General features: G+C 38.2%; 2 protein-coding genes across 2 annotated transcripts in view; one reads left to right on the top strand and one right to left on the bottom strand.

Moving 5' to 3' along the window:
* The window catches only part of sardh (sarcosine dehydrogenase), a 67240-nt gene extending 62835 nt beyond the window's left edge, over nucleotides 1-4405 (top strand). Inside the window, exon 21 of the mRNA XM_084104736.1 lies at nucleotides 3557-4405. Coding sequence (XP_083960862.1) covers nucleotides 3557-3712 — 156 coding nt within the window. The 3' untranslated portion in view covers nucleotides 3713-4405. The remainder of the gene's footprint in view (nucleotides 1-3556) is intronic.
* A 775-nt stretch (nucleotides 4406-5180) lies between these two features.
* On the bottom strand, nucleotides 5181-23728 carry dbh (dopamine beta-hydroxylase (dopamine beta-monooxygenase)). Its single transcript, XM_084105224.1, has 12 exons — nucleotides 23187-23728; nucleotides 21135-21285; nucleotides 19504-19757; nucleotides 17287-17463; nucleotides 15695-15797; nucleotides 14258-14424; nucleotides 13551-13694; nucleotides 10753-10791; nucleotides 10404-10463; nucleotides 8169-8296; nucleotides 7505-7664; nucleotides 5181-5698 (listed from the first exon to the last, which is right to left on the bottom strand). The coding sequence occupies exons 1-12, from the start codon at nucleotides 23511-23513 to the stop codon at nucleotides 5573-5575; spliced, it is 1836 nt and encodes a 611-aa protein (XP_083961350.1). The 5' UTR covers nucleotides 23514-23728; the 3' UTR covers nucleotides 5181-5572.
* Between the last annotated feature and the right edge of the window lie 1536 nt (nucleotides 23729-25264).

The following is a 25264-nucleotide window of genomic DNA, read 5'->3' as shown; positions in this document are numbered from 1 at the left end:
TGACCCTCATTTGCAGATATTTTTTTCTTGTATTAAGCAAAAACTCCATTTTAATCAGTTTTTCAGAAGACTTGACGTCTTATATAATTTTGCTTCTCAAGTAAATGTATCTTGACTGAAGAATGTTTAGATATTTGTACTGAGAAAATACTGAGAAGAACATCTTTCTTTTTTGCAGCTAGTGCTACAAAATGTGGGTTTAACGACTGTTTTACTCACACAGTCAGATCAGACATCAAAATATGAGAATGGGTCATTACTCATTATCAACATGATATTTTAACTATAACTGAACTTGAGCTTGGGCAAGTACTTTTAAGAGATAAGTATTAAGACACTCCGCTGATTTGGGTCTTTGACGCATACACACTCATTTTTCCTTTTCTGCTTTTATGATTCAGGGTGAGTCATGCGAGTTGCTCCTCATATGGGGTCATTTAAAGAGCGATGATTAGATGAAGGGTTGTGTGTGTGTGTGTGTGTGTGTCATGCTCTCTGCTGAGCTCATACTGCCATTATTGTCAAGTGCTCATTTGCATTAATCCAGTGTCTAACGATGGGCTACGGTGGGTGCTATGACCTAAACCTCATCGTATGATCACTGCAAATAACACTTTAGGTTTTGATGGAAATTCACTGAAAAACATTTTATTATTAAACAACCTTTAACATAAGTAACCATGAAAAGAAATAAAATAAAATGTTTTATATATATATAATGTAATATTAATTTATCAAATAATGGAGAAAGGCAGGTTTCAATTTTTTTTTTTACATTTAAACTATAAACTACAAAATTAAAAAATAAATAATATATTTATTAAACTAGAAACTCAAAAAAAGTTTGAATGAAGTCTCAAGGTTTCTCAACCATAAATATATAACATTTTATGTAATAAATTCTAATGAAATGTGTGTGTGTGTGTACGTGTGCGCGTGTGATGGTTAATTAAACATTTTAGATAGAAAATACTTGAAAATATAAAGGTTTGAGAGAGCTTGACATAAATTAGTGTGTGTGTGATGGTTTTAGAGGGAAGGGAGACCTTGTGAGTGTGTGCGTTGTAATGCTTGGACACACTCTGAAGTCTGTGTACAAGTATGACATGATACAGGGGGATGTGTAGTTAATGCTAACTGACAGACAACTAGATGAGGAGGGACAGATGGGGAGGTAGAACTGAGACATCTCCATTCCACAGCGAGGAAGACGATAACAGACACATCACTGGGCATAATGTCACACAAGTATTATTCATGGAAGAGAGACCTTGAGACTTCATGCATAAGACTTTGTTGTTTCTAGTTTAAAGTTTCCATGTGACTTTCTTTCTACCATGGAAGACAAAAAGAAGAAATTTAGAAACATCTTAAACTTTGGTTTAAACATCTTAAATTTTTGTCACACAAAGCTATCATGACCAGGGCTTCAAACTGTGACTAAAATGGTTTCAAATTGTAAAACTGCAATGGAAACAGTTTTTTCGCATTTACAGGTCACCTGGTGTACGTTAAAGTCGATCATACTTTAAAGGTGTTGTTTGAACAGAATACATAAAAAGACAAAAGTATCACAGGAATACTGGATTCTAAACAACAAAGAAATGCCACAATTTATCAAGAGCTTGAAGCAGATAGGAGGGAGAAACACCTCATATGTGCCGCTCCTAAGTATAAGGGGCTTTCCTTGCCTTTAAAGCTGGGATATCACGCCTACGTCTCCTTCGGTTAAAAACAATGGCTAGTGCGGTGGCTGAGATATACGTAAACCTGCCAACAGCCGTCGCCATGATTTTTTTAATGATTTATCGCGAAAGAAAGGAAACATTTTTTAGTTGCATAACATCGGACATAGAAAAGTGAAAAAAATAGTGTTTTTATCAACATTTAGAAAATATCGCAAAAGTTTTGCGCAAATCAGTATTGGAAACCAGGCTAGTGAAGCGACTCAACTGAACATGGTGGAAGTAGTACGTCCGAATTTCATTCATTCTACTCGCATTCAATTTCATACTATATAGAACATACTTTTTTAACAGAATCATGGGTAATGTAGTTTTTCACCAATGATTCAGCTGTTAAACATGATTATTTAAAAAATTGGCCTAATTAGAAAGTAATGCAGGCTGATGGCTTTAACAAAAGCATATACCATCAATTAACAACCTTGTTGCTCACATTAGGAGTGTGTTCAGCTTCGCACTTGTAGCTCGGTTCGTTTGGTCCGGACCAAAAAACATTTAGTCCTGGTCCGCTTATCGTTCACATTGGCGTTTTAACGCCAAACCAAAAGATACTGAACCTAAAAGCATAGAGATATGTTCACAACCTGATTGATCGGCTTTTTTATTGTCTATTTTGAGACCGAACTTACCGAACACCCAAAACAATGCTGTGTTCTGGGCTAAATGCTCTCGCTGTGTGTGCGTAGCTACATATGATGGTATTTTGAGCAGCTGAGAACTCGTGAAGTGTGTAAAGGAGTCAAAACAGTGTCAGGAATCCCTCCGTCACACAAACACACACACACACACAGATCTGCTGTGAGGAGACGCGGTTATGACGCCTGAACTGAACTGTGATGGGCAACATCACGACTATGACGAGAAAACGATATGCTTGAGCTTTCTGTCCTTTTTAGGGTCTCACCTTCCTGGTTCGTTTACATGTCTTTGGTCCGTGTTGCGTTCATATTTAAGTTGAACTGCATCAGAGTTTGTTTGGAAGTGGAGCGAGATCTTTTCAGCGCCTCGGCCCTCTTGTTTGGTGTTCACCAGGGTTCAGACGGCAGCGTTCACACTTATTCAAATGAACCGCACTAACAGAGCAATCGCTTTAATCAAACCAAACATGCCAAGTGTGAACACACCCTAGGTCTTCCTCAGTTTAAACGGTTTATAAGTTATCTTTAAAATCAACTCTGTTATTGAGAAAATGAATGGAGTTTTTCCTTCTAGAACCTGACTATTGCACTGTATAAATCGGTATAAACCCGTATAAAACTCCCGCTTTCATTGTATAGAAAACAGAAGCTTCAGCATTCTGTCTCTTTTTGTGATTCTCTGAAGATACTAAATACATATTAATATTTTGAACTACTGTACCTTTAAATACACATAGGAGTATGTGGAGCTCAAGACACTGCTCTCTGTATTAATAACATGAGCAAACAGTAGGATCATCTGTTCACCATTGCACAATAGTTTGTGCTTTAGTTACTGTAGCCACAGCGTTCTGCTTCATTCTCAGTGCCAATCAGTGGACATCTACCAATGTGTCCATTAATGCTGCAATGTGCCCACTTAAAGAGGTCAGGCTAGTTTTCCAGCGAATGCGTCTTGATCTCGACTCCACAGGGTAATGCCTGCAGCTTCTTCAGATTTAATTAAAAAGAGATGCAACCCCTGACAGAGAGCGAGCACGAGGGGAAAGATAGAAAGAGAGGGAGGTGAGGAGAGCAGACCTCATTTGCATTGCATGGTTTGACACTGATAAAAATGTTACTTTTAATCATATTTCCATCTTAATTTCAACTCAAATGTGTCTATGTTCGCAGGTGAGCCCTGATTTCATCCGCAGTGGTGAATTCACGCTGGAGAGGATGGGCGTCACATACAAAGCTACAGCTCACTTGAAATCACCCTTCGACCCCGAAAACAAGCGTCTTAAGGGGATCTACGGTTCTCCACAAGTGCACGAGGCCAGAATGTAATTGATTCAGACCTTTATTCAACACATCAGCATTCCTGGACAAAACAAATGACTGTTTCTTCTGGATTTATATTCACTGTCTTAAAGGGATGATTCACCGTAACGGATCACAGAAGAAGTACTAATGTGAATTAAAAAAAATTAAAACTGGTTATTCAGTGTAATAGTGTTCAGCATCTTCCTGTGCCTTAAACTGCATCGTTTTCAGAACGAAATCATTCAGAAAATCATATTTTAGTGAGCAATCATGAGCCTGACTCTTACTTTTCTGTGCTGGTTTGAACATTTGTGAGTTTTTTCATTGAATAGCTGTGCATCAAAGATGTTATTCAGTGGTCACATGGGATTAATGAATGTTTGCCAAATATATATCTATGGAATTAAATAAAGATATTGTCTTGATTTGAAGGTCTGTTTTGTGTACATGTTACAAATCATCTTGTACGCTGTATTTTCCAGACAGAACAAGAGAAACCGAACATGATTTCTGCATGTTGGGCCATCAACTTATATTAATATTTTATGGTATTTTACCTATTTTCCTCATTACTAGTAATAATTAATAATAGTAAAAACTCTTTCTAAAATCTGGCCTTGAAGCTGACTGCTGTTTAATTTTATATGTTGTTTAAATGGAAAGTGTAAATTTGAAAAATTTATGAAGAATAAAACCTAATTTTGTCATATTGTGAAATCTGTAACTCGTTGTATTTTTCTGTCTAATAGGAGAACATCAAATCAAATCAAATCAAATCAAGTATATTTGTATAGCGCTTTTCACAATACAGATTGTATCAAAGCAGCTTCACAGTATTAAAATAAAATAATACAACAAAGTTTGTTTCTAGTGGAATTTATTGATTGATAGAATAAAATTAAATATCCCCAAAATATACGCTATCGTTCAAAACCTTAGCGTCAGTAAGATTTTTTTGTTGTTGATAGAAATTAGTGACAGTAAAGGTGACAGTAAAGCCATTTATAATATTACTAAAGATTTCTATTTCAGAAATGTGTTGTTCTTTTCATCTTTCTATTCGTCCAAAAAAAATCTTGTTTTCCACAAAAATATGAAGCAGCACAACTGTTTTCAACATTGATAATGCTATCGAATCATCATATTAGAATGATTTGTGAAGGATCACGTGACACTGAAGACTGGAGTAATGATGCTGAAAATTCAGCTTTGATCACAGGAATAAATTACATTTTAAAATATATTAAAATACAAAACGATTATTTTACGACCCCAAATTTTTGAATGGCAGTGTAGATCTTCTGTACACATGGAGTTCCCGGATGCATACTACACATTTTGTCACTACTAGTTCAAGCGTACAGCATAGTGCTTTGGAAAAATATCCCACAATGCACTGCACTCAATTTAACAGTGTAGCGAAAGAACCGTAAATAATACCAACTTCTTGACTCATTTCATTGGATGTTTTTACACAAAACAAAACTATAAAAATGTTTAAATATTTTTTATTTCTGAGAAAACTGTACGCCAGCCACGGAATTAAGCATGCATTATTTAACCTGCTACTATTAGTAATGTTCATCATTGCGTAATGTGGACTATTTTACTATCTAAATAGTTAACAGTATTCAGTATATACTTCACAATAAAGCACCTTCGTCCATATTAATGATGTTTTTTACATACTGCACCTTCTCAAACAAATATTAATGTAATATCTAAAATAATAGTCTACACACAAAACAGTACTTTAGTGATTGATTTAATGTGATAACTTTAAAGCACATCTCCTCCAGAGTGTCCAGGCTGCTGTGTGAATCTGTTGTTGAGCAGAGAGTGGTAAAGGTTGAGCTCAGCAGGAGGCAGATGCGTGTCTGGGCATCAGACGCTGCTGTCAGACCGGACCTCTGTAGGGTTGTCACTCGCTCGAGGGTTTAATTCACACGGGTACGGGGCTCTCTGGAGCTCTGCCGTCACCACCGGGATCTCCTGTTTCTCCCATTGACCCTAAGAGAAAAGACTTGAGCGTTAATATGTAAAGATATCCGAATCTCAGTTCAACCTGAGATGGCATTTTCTCATTAGGTATGGTTACATTGACTCATTTTTGTTAATCCAAATTAATCCAATCCAATTTCAAAGTTGTTTATATGAACCCTAAACCTCTAAATCCCATTCACATATTTGTATGTGTATTCATAATGTTACCGAAGCTTTCGAGGACAGATATTGTTTAAATCCTCGTTCAAATGTATTCATTTCTTTTTTCATTTCAAGTTTTTACAGATTTAATTTAAAACTGTTGGTAAATGTTGGTAGAAATTAATACTTTAAATTCAGCAAGGATGCGTTCAATTGATCACACGTGACAAAAAAGACATTTATAATGTTCTTTTTATTTATTTCTATTTCAAATAAATGCTGTTCTTTTGGACTTTCTACGATTCCTTAAAAAATGTATCACTGTTTCTACAAAATTGTAAAGCAGCACAACTGCTTTTCAACTCTCGATGATGGCTTGCATACAAATATGCGTATACATCATAAGTAATATGTGTGTAAGCACACATGATGCACACTATGCAATTTGTCAAATTCAAGGTTTTCTTTGTTGAGTTTCGATTTTATATATATATATATATATATATATATATCATTTTCGGATCTGATTCTAATCAAATCTATGAGTGCAAGATAAGAATTTCTAAATTTTTTGTACTAAAATGTTCATTTTTAAACACCATTTCTGTAAAAACTCAAAAGCCGCCTTTCCACTGTCACCAACCTTCGCAAACAATTGTTGTCTTTGGCCCCTAGTGTCCATCGTACAAGCAGCTGTTACCAGTGTTACTTGTTACCAGTTACAACTAATATGCATTACTGTAAGTAATCAGATTACTTTTTGATGTACCGAGTAAAGTAACACATTACTTTTATTTAAATTAAATTTTAAATAAATTTTAAATTATAAATTTACACATTAATATTTGAGTTACTTTTTTTTAAAAGTTATGCTTACATTTCAATTTAATTAATTAACTTTAAAAAATGTAATTAACATTCTCTTCTCCATAACACACTAATGGATGTGCGGGAACAGACAAAAATTACAAAAGTAACAAAACACATTACTTTCGACTTTCAATAAAAAGAGTTGTACAGTAGGTAATGTAACCTGTAATATTAAGATATATTTTGTATGGCATACATAATTCTGGGGGTCAGGAAATATTCTAAGTGCTCAGAATATAATAATATTCTAAATGTGTCTTTAAAACACAATGAAGGTGCTTTAAACACTTGCAAGGCTTTTTTATTTAGACTGAGACTCAGGCAGGTGAGAAAAAGTCATGCAAAAGTAGTGTGACATTACTTTCCGTAAAAAGTAACTAAGTAATGTAATTTACTTTTTTTAAGGGAGTATCGCAATATTGTAACCATGTTGTAAAAGTTACTTTCCCCAATACTGGCCATTACCCTCCGCTTATTCACGATGGTAAAATGAATGTATGAATTTATCCAGACACAACAAATGCCTGCCAATATGTAAGAAGAACATAGTAGATTTAAAAAAAAATATTGCTAATTCTCACTTTGTTTTTCACTAATCTCAGTTTTGATTAGAATACACCTTATAAAGTTGGGTGGTTCACATGAGGTATAGCCACAAAAGTTTAAATATACACGAATCTACAAATTCTGCATACGCATATGGTCATAACTTCACACAGCTCCCGTATTACCCTCCATTGGAAATGAATGGCTTCCAGTTTGTCGGAGATAGTGAAATCGTGGCTTAAGTGTTGTGCTTACGGGGAAGAGCTCGGCGGTAGATTGGTTGCAGTGCATTGAGATGGGGGAAGTGATGTAGAGGGAGTTCAGCACATCCCCGCTGAAGCCGTCCCAGGTTATTGAGGAGAACTGCTCTTCCACAGTAGTCTGAGGACAACTGCAGCTCTCACGTCCTTGAAACCTACACAGATGACAATACAACAAAACTTGGTAGACCTTTCCACCCCCAAAACATCTCAAGAAGTGGAAATTTGGTTGCATAGACACAAAACCACTTTCATAATTGGTCTGACCTCACAACAATGTCGTAAAATTGCTTTTTTTGAAGCTAGAAAATGCAATTTGCCTGTGCAAAATGGATGAATGCAAATGTCATAGCCTTCTCTTTGTTTATGCATTGCTGAAGAAAACTCATTTCTGTTTTTCCGTCTGAATTTGTACAGGAATTGAAAGTATTCCTCTTGTCCGCAGGCAGTTAGTCTCAAAGAAAGACATTATTTTCAGGCATGCTGTTGTTGTTGTAGCCCGACTGGGTCAGCGCGCTGTGACACATCAACAGCAGTGTTGCTGTTTTCAAGGTTTTCTTCTCATTGTGAGGTAATGTCTGTCTGGGATGTGTTAGACGTCATACAGGAAGGTCATGTTTGGTGTTTTTGAGTGGATGTTTTGTGGACTTGTGGTGTACCTGTTGATGAGACTGAAGTATTTCTGCAGGTAATCTGTGTCCACGTGGCTCTTGCACAGCTCCAGCTGTGTACGGGGATAATAATGGACGTAATTGACACACATCTCTTCCATGATCCCAAAACCACCCTGCGGAAGTGAGAAAACAAAGCCACTTGATTTGAAGTGAAGTAAAATGTTTGTTTCTCTCACACAAAGCTGTTGTATACAGTAGCATCAGAAGACTATGAACACAATCCTACACAATACACACAGATCCTACGGACAGTTTTTTTGTCATTTCGGAGCTTGACAGGTTCAGTTTTCTTTCACTTATTCACCATTTCTCCTTTTGAAAAAGTCATTCATGTTTGGAATGACATGAGGGTGAGTAAATAACGATTCAATTTTGAGGTGAACTTCCTTTTAAAGTGCCCCTATAATGCTATTTTTTTAGTCTCCTAAAAGAAAGAAGTGATTCTGAACGAAATCAGGTAGGCCACGTAAAATCACAGACGGGTTCAGCGCATGCTGAGGCGCACAGTGCGCAGAAGTCTCCAACTTTCTGCAGTCAATAGCTACAGACCTCCAAATCTTGTGTGGCCTTCAGATTAGCTCAAGAACAGTGCGTAGAGAACTTCATGGAATGGGTTTCCATGGCCGAGCAGCTTCATCAAAGCCTTACATCACCAAGTGCAATGCAAAGCGTCGGATACAGTGTTGTAAAGCCGCCGCCACTGGACTCTAGAGCGGACTCTCACTGGACTCAATCCGATGGACGAGTCTGGGTTTGGCGATTGCCAGGAGAACGGTACTTGCCTGACTGCATTGTGCAAAGTGTAAAGTTTGGTGGAGGGGGGATTATGGTGTGGGGTTGGCCCCTTAGTTCCAGTGAAAGGAATTCTTCAGCATACCAAGACATTTTGGACAATTTCATGCTCCCAATGTGGGAACAGTTTAGGGATGACCCCTTCCTGTTCCAACATGACTGCGCACCAGTGCACAAAACAAGGTCCATAAAGACATGGATGAGTGAGTTTGGTGTGGAGGAATTGACTGGCCTACACAGAGTCCTGACCTCAACCCGATAGAACAGCTTTGGGATGAATTAGAGCGGAGACTGCGAGCCAGGCCTTCTCGTCCAACATCAGTGCCTGACCTCAGCTGTTTGATAACATAGTCAAGCAAAAGGCTACCTTGTGTCTGACGTTGTAAAGAGCGATATCATTGTGCCGCGTTTACCTCAGTAAGTTGGTCGAGTGAATCTGTGAGCTGGCGTGAGTGGAGGTGGGGCTAATTAGCATATTCACGGATATATATTTGAGCAGAGCAGAGTAGACAGGGCAGATCTGACCAATCAGAGCAGAGTAGACCAATCACAACAGACTGGGCAATCTGAACAATCAGATCAGAGTAGACCAATCACAACAGACTGGGCCATCTGACCAATCAGAGCAGAGTAGACCAATCACAACAGACTGGGCCATCTGACCAATCAGATCAGAGTAGACCAATCACAACAGACTGGGTCATCTGACCAATCAGATCAGAGTAGACCAATCACAAAAGACTGGGCCATGTGACCAATCAGAGCAGAGTAGACCAATTACAACAGACTGGGCCATCTGACCAATCAGATCAGAGTAGACCAATCACAACAGACTGGGCCATCTGACCAATCAGATCAGAGTAGACCAATCACAACAGACTGGGCCATCTGACCAATCAGATCAGAGTAGACCAATCACAACAGACTGGGTCATCTGACCAATCAGATCAGAGTAGACCAATCACAAAAGACTGGGCCATGTGACCAATCAGAGCAGAGTAGACCAATCACAACAGACTGGGCCATCTGACCAATCAGATCAGAGTAGACCAATCACAACAGACTGGGCCATCTGACCAATCAGATCAGAGTAGACCAATCACAACAGACTGGGTCAGTAATGCCTATTTGCATATATTAAATGTTTACCTGGATGAATGACAAATTGTATCCTATTAAACAGTAGTAGCTTAAATGTAATAGTTTATCAGTGTGGGTTTAATTTAGCTCAAGCAGCTCTTAGTTAAATGTGTATTATAAACTTGTGTTATATTGTGCAGGATGATAACAATCTCATTCTGAGAGTTTTGAACTTTGATTTCCAGCCAATCAGTCTGTGGCGTCTAGATCCTCCAAATTCACATGAGAGAATGTATTTGAGTGCTTGTGTCATTTTACGTGTAAGCATATGCTATTGCTCAGACTTACCACTGTAACTTTGTTCCTGTCTTCAGTGTTATACGTGCACTTTGTGACGAGAGCATCGCCCTGTGGGGTAGACAAACGCACAAAGCAGCAATCACACACGTTCAGATGGGGTTTAGCACTTCGCTATTTGTAGAGCATGTTAGAATGAATGTCTCTTGGCAGGTTAGCATTAGATTGGCAGCCTCAGCCGTGTGTGGGTGCTTGTATTGACAGTCTAAATGCAGTAGATCTGTGCTTTTGTTGGTGGCTTGCTGGCTCCAGGCGTTTCCTGTAAAGTCTGCACTGCACCGTCTCTCTTTCTCTCATCTAAATATTGCCTCAGCTTTTACATGTGTGAAGAGCAACTTACTGGCAAAACAGTCACCATCTTCTTTAAAACACGGATAATCTGCACAAAAAAGGAAAAGGTTACAAATGTTAGCATTTGATTGATTTTTCGTTTTACAATATGTATGAGAACCAAAACTGAATGCATCTGAATTTGTTAGCATAGCAACTTTCTATGGCCTATTAGAATTGTATCAACCGCATAGCAGTGCCCTAAAAATATATACAATAATATGCGATAATAGTATGTTACTTTTTTGATTTGAAAAGGGCAGCACAGAAATAAATCACTTGTATTTCATTTAAAGGTTTTTATTACAGGAGTATGTGAGCATGAAAGATGGCGTGGGTGTGATGAACCCGTCAGCTGTTCAGGTACACTGCAGGGAAACGTGGGTGGTTGACACGTCTCAAGCAGGGAACAGTGTGCTGCAGTCAATGTGACATGCGACACGTCATCTGAAACTATTATAAACTGCATTCATGGAGCGAAATGAAAATTTTTACTTTTAAAAAGTATTTAAGTCAACTGAAAAAAAAAAACTTAAATAAAAAGTAAATGGTGAACAGTTACAGCACCTTAAATATACACTTTCCCTTCCCCCTGAGATTTTAAGACAATACATAAATAAGTTAAAGTGCCCCTAATATGCTATTTTAAAGGCTCCTAATTTTGTTTTGGAGGTCTCCTACAATATGTTTATATGCATCCAAGGTCAACAAACACTTTAATGTTCTTATAATATACATTTCAGAATCTCCTCTTTTCTCAGTGTCTGAAACTGTTCGGTAAAAGATCCGGTCTCTCTAAACCCCACCTTTCTGAGAGCCCGCTCTGCTTTGATTGGTCAGATGACCCAGTCTGTTGTAATTGGTCTACTCTGCTCTGATTGGTCAGATGACCCAGTCTGTTGTGATTGGTCTACTCTGCTTTGATTGGTCAGATGACCCAGTCTGTTGTGATTGGTCTACTCTGCTCTGATTGGTCAGATGACCCAGTCTGTTGTGATTGGTCTACTCTGCTCTGATTGGTCAGTTGGCCCAGTCTGTTGTGATTGGTCTACTCTGCTCTGATTGGTCAGATGACCCAGTCTGTTGTGATTAGTTTACTCTGCTCTGATTGGTCAGATGGCCCAGTCTGTTTTGATTGGTCTACTCTGCTCTGATTGGTCAGTTGGCCCAGTCTGTTGTGATTAGTCTACTCTGATCTGATTGGTCAGATGACCCAGTCTGTTGTGATTGGTCTACTCTGCTTTGATTGGTCAGATGACCCAGTCTGTTGTGATTGGTCTACTCTGCTCTGATTGGTCAGATGACCCAGTCTGTTGTGATTGGTCTACTCTGCTCTGATTGGTCAGTTGGCCCAGTCTGTTGTGATTGGTCTACTCTGCTCTGATTGGTCAGATGACCCAGTCTGTTGTGATTAGTTTACTCTGCTCTGATTGGTCAGATGACCCAGTCTGTTTTGATTGGTCTACTCTGCTCTGATTGGTCAGTTGGCCCAGTCTGTTGTGATTAGTCTACTCTGATCTGATTGGTCAGATGACCCAGTCTGTTGTGATTGGTCTACTCTGCTCTGATTGGTCAGTTGGCCCGGTCTGTTGTGATTGGTCTACTCTGCTCTGATTGGTCAGATGACCCAGTCTCTTGTGATTGGTCTACTCTGCTCTGATTGGTCAGATGACCCAGTCTCTTGTGATTGGTCTACTCTGCTCTGATTGGTCAGATGACCCAGTCTCTTGTGATTGGTCTACTCTACTCTGATTGGTCAGATGGCCCGGCCTGTTGTGATTGGTCTACTCTGCTCTGATTGGTCAGATGGCCCAGTCTGTTGTGATTGGTCTACCACTTAAAGGTCGTGTCGGAAACCAAACGGCCATTGCCATATCTGAATTTTAGCTCCAGATTATCCTCAGCACTTGATACACAGTGATATGAGCAGTAACAATGGCATCAATCCGAGTCTGAGTCCTCATCCTTTGTAAGTGTATCAAAGTGGATTTGCTTTCACAGCACAGAAAACAGCATCTTCTCAACATCTCGACAACACAAACCAAACTCTTCCAGGCCTCAGATACAGTGTTTGAGGGTCAGACTAGACGTTGTTTGCAGGGAGCCAATGAAGAACATAGGCTGGCATTGTGCACATTTTTTACAAAACTTACGTAGGTTCCTGTACGATTTGAATTACTGACGACTCTTTTCAGGCAATTCAGAATCGCGTCTTTCTTTTAGGAGACATTAACTCCATTTATTGTCCATTTTGATCTTTGAAACTTTGCAGACCTTTTACAGTAACAAACAGCTATATTACACACTACATGAACAGTAATATTCAAAAAAGCATAATAGTGGCACTTTAACAGCACATCTGTATGATTAAAGTTAGCTTATGGCCTAGTGTCGGTTAATGGTCACATGACATACAGGTAAACAAATAAAACATTTTAATAAGATATATGTTTTATTTTGTTATTTTAAAATTATTTTCATTTTTAAATTGAATTGATTAATTCAATTGATTATTAGATTTTCATCAAACCACAAACCCCCTGCAGTTTCCTCATGAACAGTTAGCTGGGTGTGGTCTCTATGTGGTTGGAGGGGATTGGTTGAAAAATAAGAGGGCTTGGTGATGTCAGCAGAGAGGGACAGTTGTTTTAGAGGCGGAGTTATTATATTATGATGAAATATTATGGAAAAACTTTTATTTTGGAATAACGTGTCGTGCACTCATGTATCATGCACAATAAGACCAGGTAAATGTATTAAGGGTAAAAGATAAACTAATTTTCTATACTTAAACAAACTTGGTAATACCTGGTAGTGAGTGCTGAAGTGTCTGTCCTCCTGCACCACTTCCAGCTCTCTGCCTCCTCGCACCAGGACGGTTCTCACCCCGAGGCCGGCCAGATGAGTGTGTAGCTGCGATGCAAATATATGTACACCTCCTGCAGGAAGAGCCTGGAGGACAGAAAAAAATATATTTCATCATTAATATGTCAACTATATTTGACATTTTATGAAGAAAATGTAAGTGGTTTTAATGTTAGTGCGTTGCTGGGGTGTTGCTAGGGTGTTTTGAGTGGTTGCTTTTTGCAACTTAACCTCACCAAGCCACATGATTTGAACTATCATTCATGATATAGTAGCCCAAACTGAGTTACTTGACGTTATACAGTATGCTCTCTTATAACAATGCTTTGTTTTTTCACAATTGTCCTTTTGTTGCTGAGCTTTGCCACTGTGGGCTGGTTTATTAGACTTTTATTACACCCTAAATGGGAGTGTTTTTCTTTTTTTTAGTAAGTTAGTCTACTTTGATTGCATAATTTGTTGAAAAATGGCCCTAATCTATTTTCAGGAAGTCACCCAATGTGTTTTAATTGAATTCAAAGTCTGAATGCAGTTAGAACTGGATGCTCTAGATTTATCTTCAGTCGCAGCTTTGGTTGAATTTATCTTGAATTTATTCGGCTGGCTTGAGTGAAGTGCAGTATTTAGGAATGTTTGAGAGGATCCGGGACCGTCTGTGTGCACTTGTCGGTGCAGTAGCCAGTCAGCTGGAAAGAGCGCTGGCGGGGAGGAATGGCCATGACAGGAGTGTAGACTAGCCCGAGCTCCATGATGCCTGCGTCAAACCTCCTCAGAGATGGAGTGTACCATAAACGAATGCCTGAGGAATCCCTCCGTCCTGTGACAAACACACACAGAACGAGTGATGAAGAGTTCTGCATTTAGAAATCAAAGGAAGTAGACTGGAGAAATCAGGCTGTTGAGGAGTTTAGAAGAATACTAGCATGCTATACGCTTGCTGGATTATATAGTTTGTGAGCAGTATTCAAATTGGGTATTTCTTTAACTATAGCTACTATTTTTTGCATAGCTGTTCACATTGTTGTTTTAAATGTGGCCAATATCAGATTCCAGTTGCTTGTATATAGAGCTGTCATTGTAATACTTACAATCTCTGACACATCACTGTCCTTCACTGACTACCTTTCGCAACTGTCTTAATAACGTCGGGTATGTAAAATCTTTGATCGCTGATATTTACACTTTGAGATCGGTGCGGCCCAACGTTCTTCCGAGCAGATTCAGATTCACCATCAAGATAATCGAGACTTTGACTAGGATTGTTGGAAGAGGAGAATTGGGCCCAAAACAGGCTTGATTATCTTGTAGTGTTTGGGTGCCTTGACTCCCCTAAACCTTTTTGTTTGTTTTGTTTTTTTGCGTGTGGTTTTAGTTGTGTGGTTTTAGTTGTTTTTACATTATGTAAATCTGGAATATATTTTTGAATAAAATTTACTAATGAATCATGATTTTGTTTTGCACAATTTCATGCTCAAATTTGTGCTAATGTTTTAAACCGTTTTGAAATAAAATGGCCTTCAGTCTTGCTAAAAATAAGGTGGAGGGGGGTGGAGGAGTATTATGGGCAAAATTAAACATGTACCAACTCATATTTGTATTATGAATTTTCATATTTTAAGATTGAAAGGCTCTGGGACAAGGGTAAAACAAAATAGTAGTAAACACAAAAAGGAGTAAAAATAAATGATAATGAAGTTTTCTTTATGATAACCATTTTAGTGTGATCCTAAAAAAAAATACCAAAGTTGTAGAAATACTTACACACAGAATACTCTGATCCTATTATATTTACAGTCTCCAACAAAGCACACAGTGCAGAATACTGTATCCCATAATGCAAAGCACTTTTGGACTGGCAAAGATGGTTTTATAATGACCTCATTATATGGTGTCTAATATCATACAAATAAAAACAATATGTAGAATACAACTGTTTGAAATTATTTCATTACGTCAACTATTTTACATTTATTTTTAATAAGCATTATAAATAGTAAGTGTATACTATGCAATATGACGCAGCATTTTCATCATCATCAAGCAACTGGGCTGAAGTATTTCACATGGTTTGAGTGCCTGTTGCATACCTGATATAAGGAGAGGGTTGTGGTAATGAACTTCAAGACGAAGGAACCTTGAAGAACTTTCTCCTCCCAGAGGCAAACCAGCGTCGGCGGGGTAGTAGAACGGCTGTGCGTACAGACACAGAACTGTATGTGAACTTTAATAAGATTGATTGTGGTGCAGTGAAGCTTCTGATTTATGCTTTGCAGGCTATAAGATATTTGAGCCAATGCACAAGAAGCTTATGCCAACTCCAGCTCAGTCAGAGCCAGAAAAGTCCTGTAGATCCATGACAGTTCACGACCATCGTTTTAGACTTATGAAGGATTGCAAAGTCGAAACCTAAACCCTTATCTGTTTTAGAACTCGTGTGCGAAGGACCGCTTTACATAACCGTCCTCCTTCCACCTCCAGTTTCTCGCCCCATTCCCGTTCCTCTATCACACTCTCCTGGCTCTCACTCACTCCCCCTCCTTCTCTCACAAGGCATTAAAACACATTTAAAAAACGAAATGATGGGGGGGAGGGCAAACTGCAATCTACTGAAGAAAAACATCTAAATTTTGCTACATAATCTCATCTCTCCAGCTTGACATTGGCAGCTAGCAGAACACATGATTTGTGTTTGTTGTACTCCCATGTAATCTCATTGCAGGCCTCTCTCTCTCTCTCTCGCTCTCTCTCTCTCTCTCTCTCTATCTCTCAAGCTCGGCATCGGTCCTTGGCTCCATAAGTGATTTATCAGGACGCCTCTGCTTTCAGATTGGCTCACAGCTCTGCTCAAAACCTTGACTGGCACCTACCTAGAGTGGGCGAATTGGCACAGAAAAAGCCCATCTGTATGTGTGCCTCCTAAAGATGCTGATAATCATATGTTCTGTTTTTAGCTCTCAAACTTAGCGCTAAACAGGGAGAAACTGATGTAGAAAGTGACCTCTACGGATATGCTTCATGATGAAAAATTGCGAAAGCATGCAGTCAAAGAGGATAACCATGAAAGTAGACATTTGTGACAGGAGATGTAGGAATATGCAGAAGTGTCAGAGCTACAGCAGAGAGGAAGACCGTAATTTCACTCTTTTCCTCATGCAAATCACATGGCTTCAGGAGACTTGATACAATGCTAGTGTGTAATTTCCGTTGTCTTTTTTGAGCTTGACACTCCCTAATTAATTTCGTTGTACGGGAAAAGAGCAGAGGGAACATTCTTCAGAATATCTTTTTTTGTGTTCCACAGCACACGTACATCACGGAGACGTCTATTTGATGTGTGTATTTACATCTGGAAGACGTATTTTTTATAATGTTTTATCATCTGCAATACGTCTATAGGACGTTTCCTGTCAGATGTCAAATAGACGTTTAGAAAATGTCTTTAAAATGTTTATGTAAAACTGACATCTTAAAGGCGTCTATCAGATGTTAGTAAACAGCAGATGTTTTCCAGATGAAGTGATCTTTAACAGACGTCTTGTAGACATACGTGTGCTATCTGGGAAGCAAGCCATTGAGGTTTTGAATGTCATGCTGAGTTAATGATAACAAAATTTTCATTTTTAAGAGAACTGTGGCTTTAATTATATACTATGTAAATGCCGTATGCAGTCACGTGTACCTCCGCTCCCATGGCCCAGGCAGCCAGAACATGTCGGCAGTAATTGAGTTTGCGGGGCTTCATCTTTGAATCGCAGGAGCCGCTGAATGAAGGTACGGTGTCCATCTGAGGGGAACATTCGAACACTTCGATGTGATGAACAATGGCCTCATTACCAGGAGTGATAACAGACTCGTACTGCAAAAAAAGATGAAGAGATATAAATTGCAGAAATTTACTGTATTTTATTTTAGTAAAAGTAATTGCTTTTACTGAGTGTGCGTTTTTCACGTACAGACGACAACGTTGCCGAAACAATCCCCGTTCACATGGATCTTCGAAAACGACTAAAAACGCTGTATTATTCATGCCAGGCCAGTAGATGGCGATGTCACTTTGTAAAGAAACACTACGCGCCTCTAGACTGAACACACAATACTCATGCACATGACATCACCGTTTCACAGATTTGCAGAAGATCGTTTTCAAAAAGCTGCATTTTTAAACCCTTTTTCAAAAGTTAGCGTTTTCAGGCCCCCAAAACGCACATGTTGTCGTGTAAATGAACGGTCAAAACGCATACATTTTCAGTTTTTAGCTGAAAACGGTGTCATGTAAATGCCCCCTAGTTACACCCCAGAGACAGGTTTGTTTAGTAGGGGACCTTCATGCTTGCTTTTTTCTAATAATCATACGTTTTGTATGATTCACATTGTACAAATTCAAACGAAATCGCCACATTGTAACATTATATTTTCCCATGGGATCAGGTCGAATAAAACAGGAGAAACTTAGTTGCTATTTAGTTGTTTGCCGAAAAAAATGAAGACTTAAAACTCAGACAGTGACGAAAATGGATGTGTTTTTTAAAGTTGAAGTTTCTGACTTAAAACAAGGTGCTCTTGTGCAATTCACTGAAAAGAGAGGGACCTACTGCAAAGGTCAAAAAGTATAAATGAGTGAGTATAGAATGAATGTATGGAGTTGCCAATTATTTTCAATGGAAAAGTAGGAAAAGCCGCTAAATGTTACTAGATGATGTCATGCACCAATTGTAAGCACTTTACATCGGTTTCATCTCCTAATCTGTGCTCACGTACTGTATTTTAATATAATATATAGCCGAATGTCCAAAAAAGATGATCTCATTTACATATTTTCTGTCAGACAACAGAACGAGTGTGATATAGTGACTGACTACATGTTAACCAACAGTCCAAAAAGTCACTAGATTTATCGCTAAATGCTTTTTTGGGGGGAGAAAAAAGTCATTAAGGGGGTCTGAAAAGTCGGTAAGTTGGCAACACTGAATGTATGTATCATGAATGGAATTTGGATACACTACATAAGCGCCAGTTGCGTCGCTTCACTGCTATTCACAAATCCTTTCCTGTGGCCTCATGGGATAGTAAAGTGTCCATAAAATGCACACTCCAGAATCTCAATTTAAGTAGTAGGTCATCCACGAATTTTATGCCTACTGTTTTTTTCGATTGTTATGAATTTGGACATACTACTTGGAGTACTTTTTTTTTTTTTTTTGCATAAGTAGTCCTTTTCCATCCTTCAGCATTATGTCTCACATTTTTAAAAGAAATGAAAGTTCTACTTGAACAGCCACATGTGTTCAAATCTCATAATGGACAAAAACAAGGCTCTCTTTTGCAATTCACTGAAAACAGAGGGACCGACTGCAGTGCATATAAATAAGCATATAAATCAAAACTGCCTAACGTTACTGAATGAAATGTCGACCCAGGACGAGCTATTGGACTGTGAAGCATTAGGGGTGTTGATGGACTCGATCTACTCCATCTATGTTTTGATCATCTTTTGAATCCGATTCAGACAGTCACTGACAAAAATGCGTCAAAATGTTGCTTTTTTATGAGACTTACCCATAAGTGTTGATAAAAAAGGAATGCATGAAGCTAGAATAAAACGTCTTTTGTTGTTGTTGTTTAAACACAGAGGGTCTGTTCTTTCTTTTGATATGTTGCATGTTCAGATAGTCACACAACAAAATATTCTGGGGGCCATGAACTTAATAATTTTTTTAAAAGTTGGAAGTGGCTGGCAACTTTTTTCAAAAACGCTGGTGGGGAAAGAGTTAATAGCAGTACTGATAACTGCCTTAGCAAATTCCATAATTACATTCAGATTCAGTTTACATCACTGCAAACTTACAAAAGTGTTTGACTAAAGAGTGTTATAATTGGTCCAAGAGTTTCAAGTTACCTTGACAATGTGGTTCTTGGGCATATTAGGCGGGAGCTGATAGATGTGGCACCAGTACGTGGTCTCCTGTGTGGGGATGATGACTTCAGGGGCCAGGACCTCCAGGGTGTGCACATCTCTCGGGAGAGCGAGGGACAGAGTGTCCGGACGCAGGAGCAGAACCCGCTGGACGCCAGGCTGGAGACGGGAAATGTTGAGCTCATGCAAAGATAGGATCGGATGCTCCAGCAAGGCGTAGATTATGTGGACCGTGCCTTCCTGGAAATAAGGATTTTTTTGTTACCATTTAATCACCCATATGTTTTTCCAGACCCATATGACTAAGTAACTATTTAGACGGAATGCTGACGATGATCATTATGTGGAAAAGAGCAGCACGGACATTCTTCAAAACATCTCGTTCTGTATTTCATGGACGAATGGAAGGGTTTGGAACGACATGAGGGTGAGTAAATGAAGACAAGGTCTGACTGAAATATTTTCCCCCAAACACTTCAGAGTACTTAAGATAGAACTTTTTTTTTTAATGAAGCTAAAAAATGTGTAATTTTCTGACCTAATATATCCCTTAATCATGGTAGCGCCATATTTATTTTTTGATAGGAATAAAAATGAGGCTGTGAGAAATCGAATACAGTGCGTTCAATGGATTTTACTGTTGTTTAACATATCAATTGTTCATCTGACAAAACATCTTTCCGAAAAAAAAAAAAAACCTTTCAGTAGACAAACTCAGTTTTGAAAGTTATGAGTTGTTCAAATTAAATGATCTGGACCTTTATATAGTGTATGCCGTAGTAAAAACTAAGTCTATTTATACCTCACAGCCTTGTTTTCACCCGTGGTAAATTCAATATGGCGTCTAACATGACTAAGGACTATAGAGTGCTGGTTCTGGAAGTATTTTTCCCTTAGGGATTTAAAAAAAAGTCTTCATTAAAGAGTTATAAGCCATGAACCAAGCCAATCAGCTCCGAGGTGAATCACAGCATTACAAACTTTGAAGCAAAAAAGTTTTTGAAAATCGGACAAAATGACAAAGGGACAAGACTGTGCTTAACGGCTTTAGTGAAGGAAAGAACTACAATGCAATCAGCATAATCAAATTAAACACGATGGATAAATATAAAATGTACATTGTTCTCATGTACAAATGTTGATATATATATAAAACAATATATTTTAAGTTTATTGCGAAATATGCATATATATACACACAAATATTTCAGTATTTTGAGACCTTATAGAGATCGACTCAATTACATCATCCGCAGTGCTTCAGATGAATGGGCGGAGCTGAAGACTTTATGTCTCACTGATTGGTGTAATTTTTTGTACAGCATCATGGGTAATGTATTCTTTCACTAGGAATTAAATATGATTATTTTAAAAAATAAGCTGAAATAATGCAGGCTGACGGCTTCAACAGAAGCAAAAACTATGGATTAACAACCTCGTAGCTCACAGTAGGTCTGTCTTTAAAGGTTTAAAAGTTATCGTTCAAATTTCCCTGTGGAGAAAGAAGTTTTTCCTTCCGGAACCAGACTATTGCACTCTATTATCATGCAACTGTCTCTTTGTCCCACCTCGGCGCCCTCTATCTGCTATTCTACTTTCAGATGTTTAGTAACGTGCCTCTATGATGTAGTCGTGTGGGTCGCAGGTGCTGAATGGTCTTTTGAAGAGCAGAAAGAAGCCTTCAGAGGACTGATGAGTCTCCAGCAGCTGATAGTCCTGTTGAGTGTCCAGTGTCACTCTGCCTTCATTATCACTCCATGCATCCTAAGAATATCACATTCAATCACAAAAACAAACATCAGCTTTGTTTATCTATTTGAACATCTCTGAATGTTTCAGAAAGAACTCTCTTATGCTCACCTAGGCTAAATTTATTTGATTTATTTGAAATACAGTATAAATGGTAACATTAAAATAAAATAACTATTTTCTATTGTAATATATGTTAAAATGTAATTTATTCCTGTGATGGTAAATTTTCAGCATCGTTACTCCAGTCTTCAGTGTCACATGATCCTTCAGAAATCATTCTAATATGATGATTTGATGCTCAAGAAGCATTTCTGATTATCATCAATGCTTCATATTTTTGAGGAAACCGTGATAATTTATTTTCCTTAGGATTCTTTAGTGAGTAGAAAGTTCAAAAGAATAGCATTTATTTGAAACAGAAATCTTTTGTAACATTATAAATGTCTTTACTGTCACTTTTAATCAATTTAGTGCATCCTTGCTGAATAAATGTTTTATACATTTTGTGGGGGAAAAAATGTGTACCCCAAACTTTTGAACGGTAGGTAGTGTATATATAATTAATATATTAACTACCCAACATAATGATCTGAGAAAAAATAATTTACGAGTTAGTTATTTCAAACAAAAATGTATGGTTTTAAGAAAAAGGTTTGGCAAATTTGCCAAAAAGTAAGTTAAAGTGGTAAAACCATCATAAAATATTTGTATAAATACTTGACATTTTAACCAATAAACCAAAATTGACATTTTAAATTATAATTTAATCAGAATTTACCGCCAGCCTACAGTGTTTTGACTTGTTGTCAGTAACTCTTCTCCTGGACATACGCTGAGGGAGGCAGGGCGAGCGGCTGGCCATACAACATTTATTCAAAACGGACTGAACAGTGCAATCCAAAGGCAAAATAATGAAATAAATCATGCATAATGAATGAAGAGGGGCCTTGACACACACATGACCTTCCTTCAACCACTTTATTTGGGGTGCGGCGGGCAAAACCCAGATGTGTGCTGTTCAGCTCAATGTTAGAAGGGTTGTTGCAATATACGGCTGAACTGGAAGTGCACGGGTGTGTGTGTGTGTGGGTGTGTGTGTGGGTGTCTGCTGTAGCCAGGCAATCATAACAAGATCTATAAAGCCAGACTCAAGAGCAACGGAGAGAGGTTGCTTTGACCGAAAGGTTAGAATTCGTCATTAGTCGTTCATTATTCAACAACAAAAAAGTCGAGTACGGTCTCTGAATTCTGTCATTATTTATGTTGTTCCAAACCTGGATGACTTCTGTTTCTTCTGTGGAACACGAGATTTTTAAATCTCTTAATATTTTTTGTCCATAAATAAAGGTTTTTGCAGCGACGCCATAGAAGAACCATTTTTGGTTTCCCAAAGAACCTTTCAGTGAACAGTTCTTAAAAGAGCTTTAAATATCTGAAGAACCTTTATCCACTATAAAGAACCTTTTGTGCAAAGCAAAGGTTCCATGGATGTTAAAGGTTCTTCATGGAACCATCGATGCCAATAAAGAACATTTATTTATTAGAGTGTATACAGTGCAAGTCAATGGGGTCCAAAACAACATTGGACTCCACTGATTGTACATACAAAAGCAATTGAAACATTCATCAAAATATCTTTTTTTTGTGCTCCACCAAAGAAAGAAAGTCATGCAGGTTTGGAATTACATGGTGGGGTGAGTAAAGACATTTCATTTATGGCTGAACAATCCTTTTGCCAAAAAAAGAAAAACACTCATATTGACAAGATTCTGCATAATGTTGCATCATTTTTCTGCTCATCTCAAATACGTATTTCATAAAAGCACATAATCCTACACTATCCCCGGAGCACATTTCCAACACCATAAAGAAAAAAACCATCATAAAACCAAAAGCATATGGACTATTCTTACCCCAAAATAGGATTTTTGACCGTCGTCCCATAGAATGACCAAGTCGGCATTGGTGGGCTCTCCCCGATCGGACATGCCCAGTAAAAGGCCGTGGTGCAGCTCTTTGACCTTAACCTCGAGGTAGACCTCCTGGGTGGGATAGCTGATGTTCCAGGACAGCTCCAGCTGACCCGAGGGGTCTAACGGGATGTGGTAGGCCAGGGGGGGTCTGGAGGGGAGCGCAGGAGCCTGGTAGGAAGCCACCAAGAGCACCACCACAGTGGCCAAAACGGTGAGGTACATGAGGGTGACGTCTTGCAACCGCAGGTCTTTGTTGAGAAGACGCATTGCCTATGTTGTCTTCCACTTGAAGGCCCTTTCTGTTTGATGTTTTTGGGCTGATCTGAAGTCACAAGTCGTCAAAAATCTCCTTACGCTTTCGTCTTTTGAGAACTCCCAAATGGATTGTTCTTCTGTTGACTTCTTGATCCCGTTTCAGATGTGTTTTTCAGCTGGTAGGTGTCCACCGGTCCTCGTGTTGGTCCACTTCTGTTGGCTGTGGACTCTCTCTGGCTTTTAAGAGCACGACACTGTGACAGCCTCTACTTTATCCCGGCTAATTCTATTAGCTGGGTTAACGAAAATTCAATTGTTTATTTTGCCCTCTGGTCAAACTTTTTTTTTTCTCCAACATCTGCTTGTTGTGAGCGAGAAGGGCGGATTTCTGCAATACTGTCTTTTTCCATTGCTATAGATGTGGAATTTATTATGAAAAATCATTTACGTCTAAGACGGTTTGGGATGTTATAGCGCTATAGATCATATGCATGTGAAAATTGCATTTGATTGGTTTACATTTGCCTGTTTTATTGGCTAAAATGTCCTTTATACGCTTTCAGAGAACTCAGGGTCATTTTATTGAATGAAAAAATTGAGGGTCATTTTATTGAATGAAGAAAAAACACTTAATAAAATATCAGGTTAATATACATGACTTTTATTAATTTGATGAAAACTGAAAACTAAAAAGTAAACTGAACTGTTTCATTGTTTTGAGTTTTATGAAATGATTTATTTTAATTTAAACAAACTTAAGTTTAACTGAAACGGCTGGGATGTCTATTTCCCAGCATGCTTTGCCGATGGCACTTGAATTGGAGAGTAAATGCTAAAATTAAGTGTAATATAATGTTTTTTTTGTGCAAGAGTAATGTTAAGTGAGAGATTGAGTATTGATTAATGTTCTGTTATGCTAATTTAGAAGAATTTCTGTTAATGTTGGTTTTAGGATAGTTACCATCATGGTGACAAGTGGTGCATGCGGCTTGATGAGAGCAAATAAAATCTTTATATTGTTGCGCTCATGCAGCAAGTGTTGTATAACATACTATTGTTAGCATGATAACATAATAGTATGTTAGCAAACTAGCTTGTTAAAACTATAAGTTAATACTAATGAAAGTGTTCACATTGAGATTACATGAAGGTTTTAAGTTAAATGTATGAAATAGTGTACTCTGATTTTAATTGTTCTTAACTTGAAATGTTTAAATACAAACTTAAAATCTGCCAGTTCTGCTTACTTAAACTTTGAATTTCAAAACTTAATCGATTTAATCAATCGATTGCCTTAAATTTTTTGAGTTCTGCTAACTTACTCGGGTTTACAGACTCTTCTTCATTACTCAACTGCATAACTGCTCTGCTTCTCTGTCAATAAATACCTGTTTGGTTTGAACTATTATATAATATAACAGTATAAGTATATTGGTATAAATAAATGTGACATCCGTTGAGCTTTATGTTTGCACAATATTTCACAGCATGTGTGACAGACATGTGTTCTGCTGTTTCCTTGGAGAAAGACTGATTCTAATGACAGTGCTTCTGGAAGATACCACCTGTGTCTTCATCCATTCACTGGTTTTCAAGAAATTAAAAGATATTGAGATGAAACACTTGCAATGATAACCTCCTTAATGCACGTGCCCTGGAGCCAGTGCGACACGCTGCAGCTGCTGCCAATTGTGTCGTCTCAATCAAGAAACATGGATACCTGCTTTGAGGAATAAAGGTTATTGAGGTCCCTGTGGCAATGG

The sequence above is a fragment of the Abramis brama genome (assembly GCF_963993115.1).
Source record: "Abramis brama genome assembly, chromosome: 25".
Taxonomy (NCBI): domain Eukaryota; kingdom Metazoa; phylum Chordata; class Actinopteri; order Cypriniformes; family Leuciscidae; genus Abramis; species Abramis brama.
Note: the sequence above shows the minus strand (reverse complement) of the source record. Positions and strands in the feature narration are given on the sequence as shown.

What these genes read in the sequence shown, in the direction of transcription:
- dbh (XM_084105224.1), bottom strand. Translation starts at nt 23,513, where the DNA reads ATGCGTCTTCTCAACAAAGACCTGCGGTTGCAAGACGTCACCCTCATG. An exon ending in CCTGGGCCATGGGAGCGGAG is followed by an intron (nt 15,798 to 17,286) that starts GTACACGTGACT and finishes CTGTACGCACAG; the next exon opens with CCGTTCTACTACCCCGCCGA. An exon ending in ACTTCAGCACTCACTACCAG is followed by an intron (nt 10,792 to 13,550) that starts GTATTACCAAGT and finishes TTTTTTGTGCAG; the next exon opens with ATTATCCGTGTTTTAAAGAA.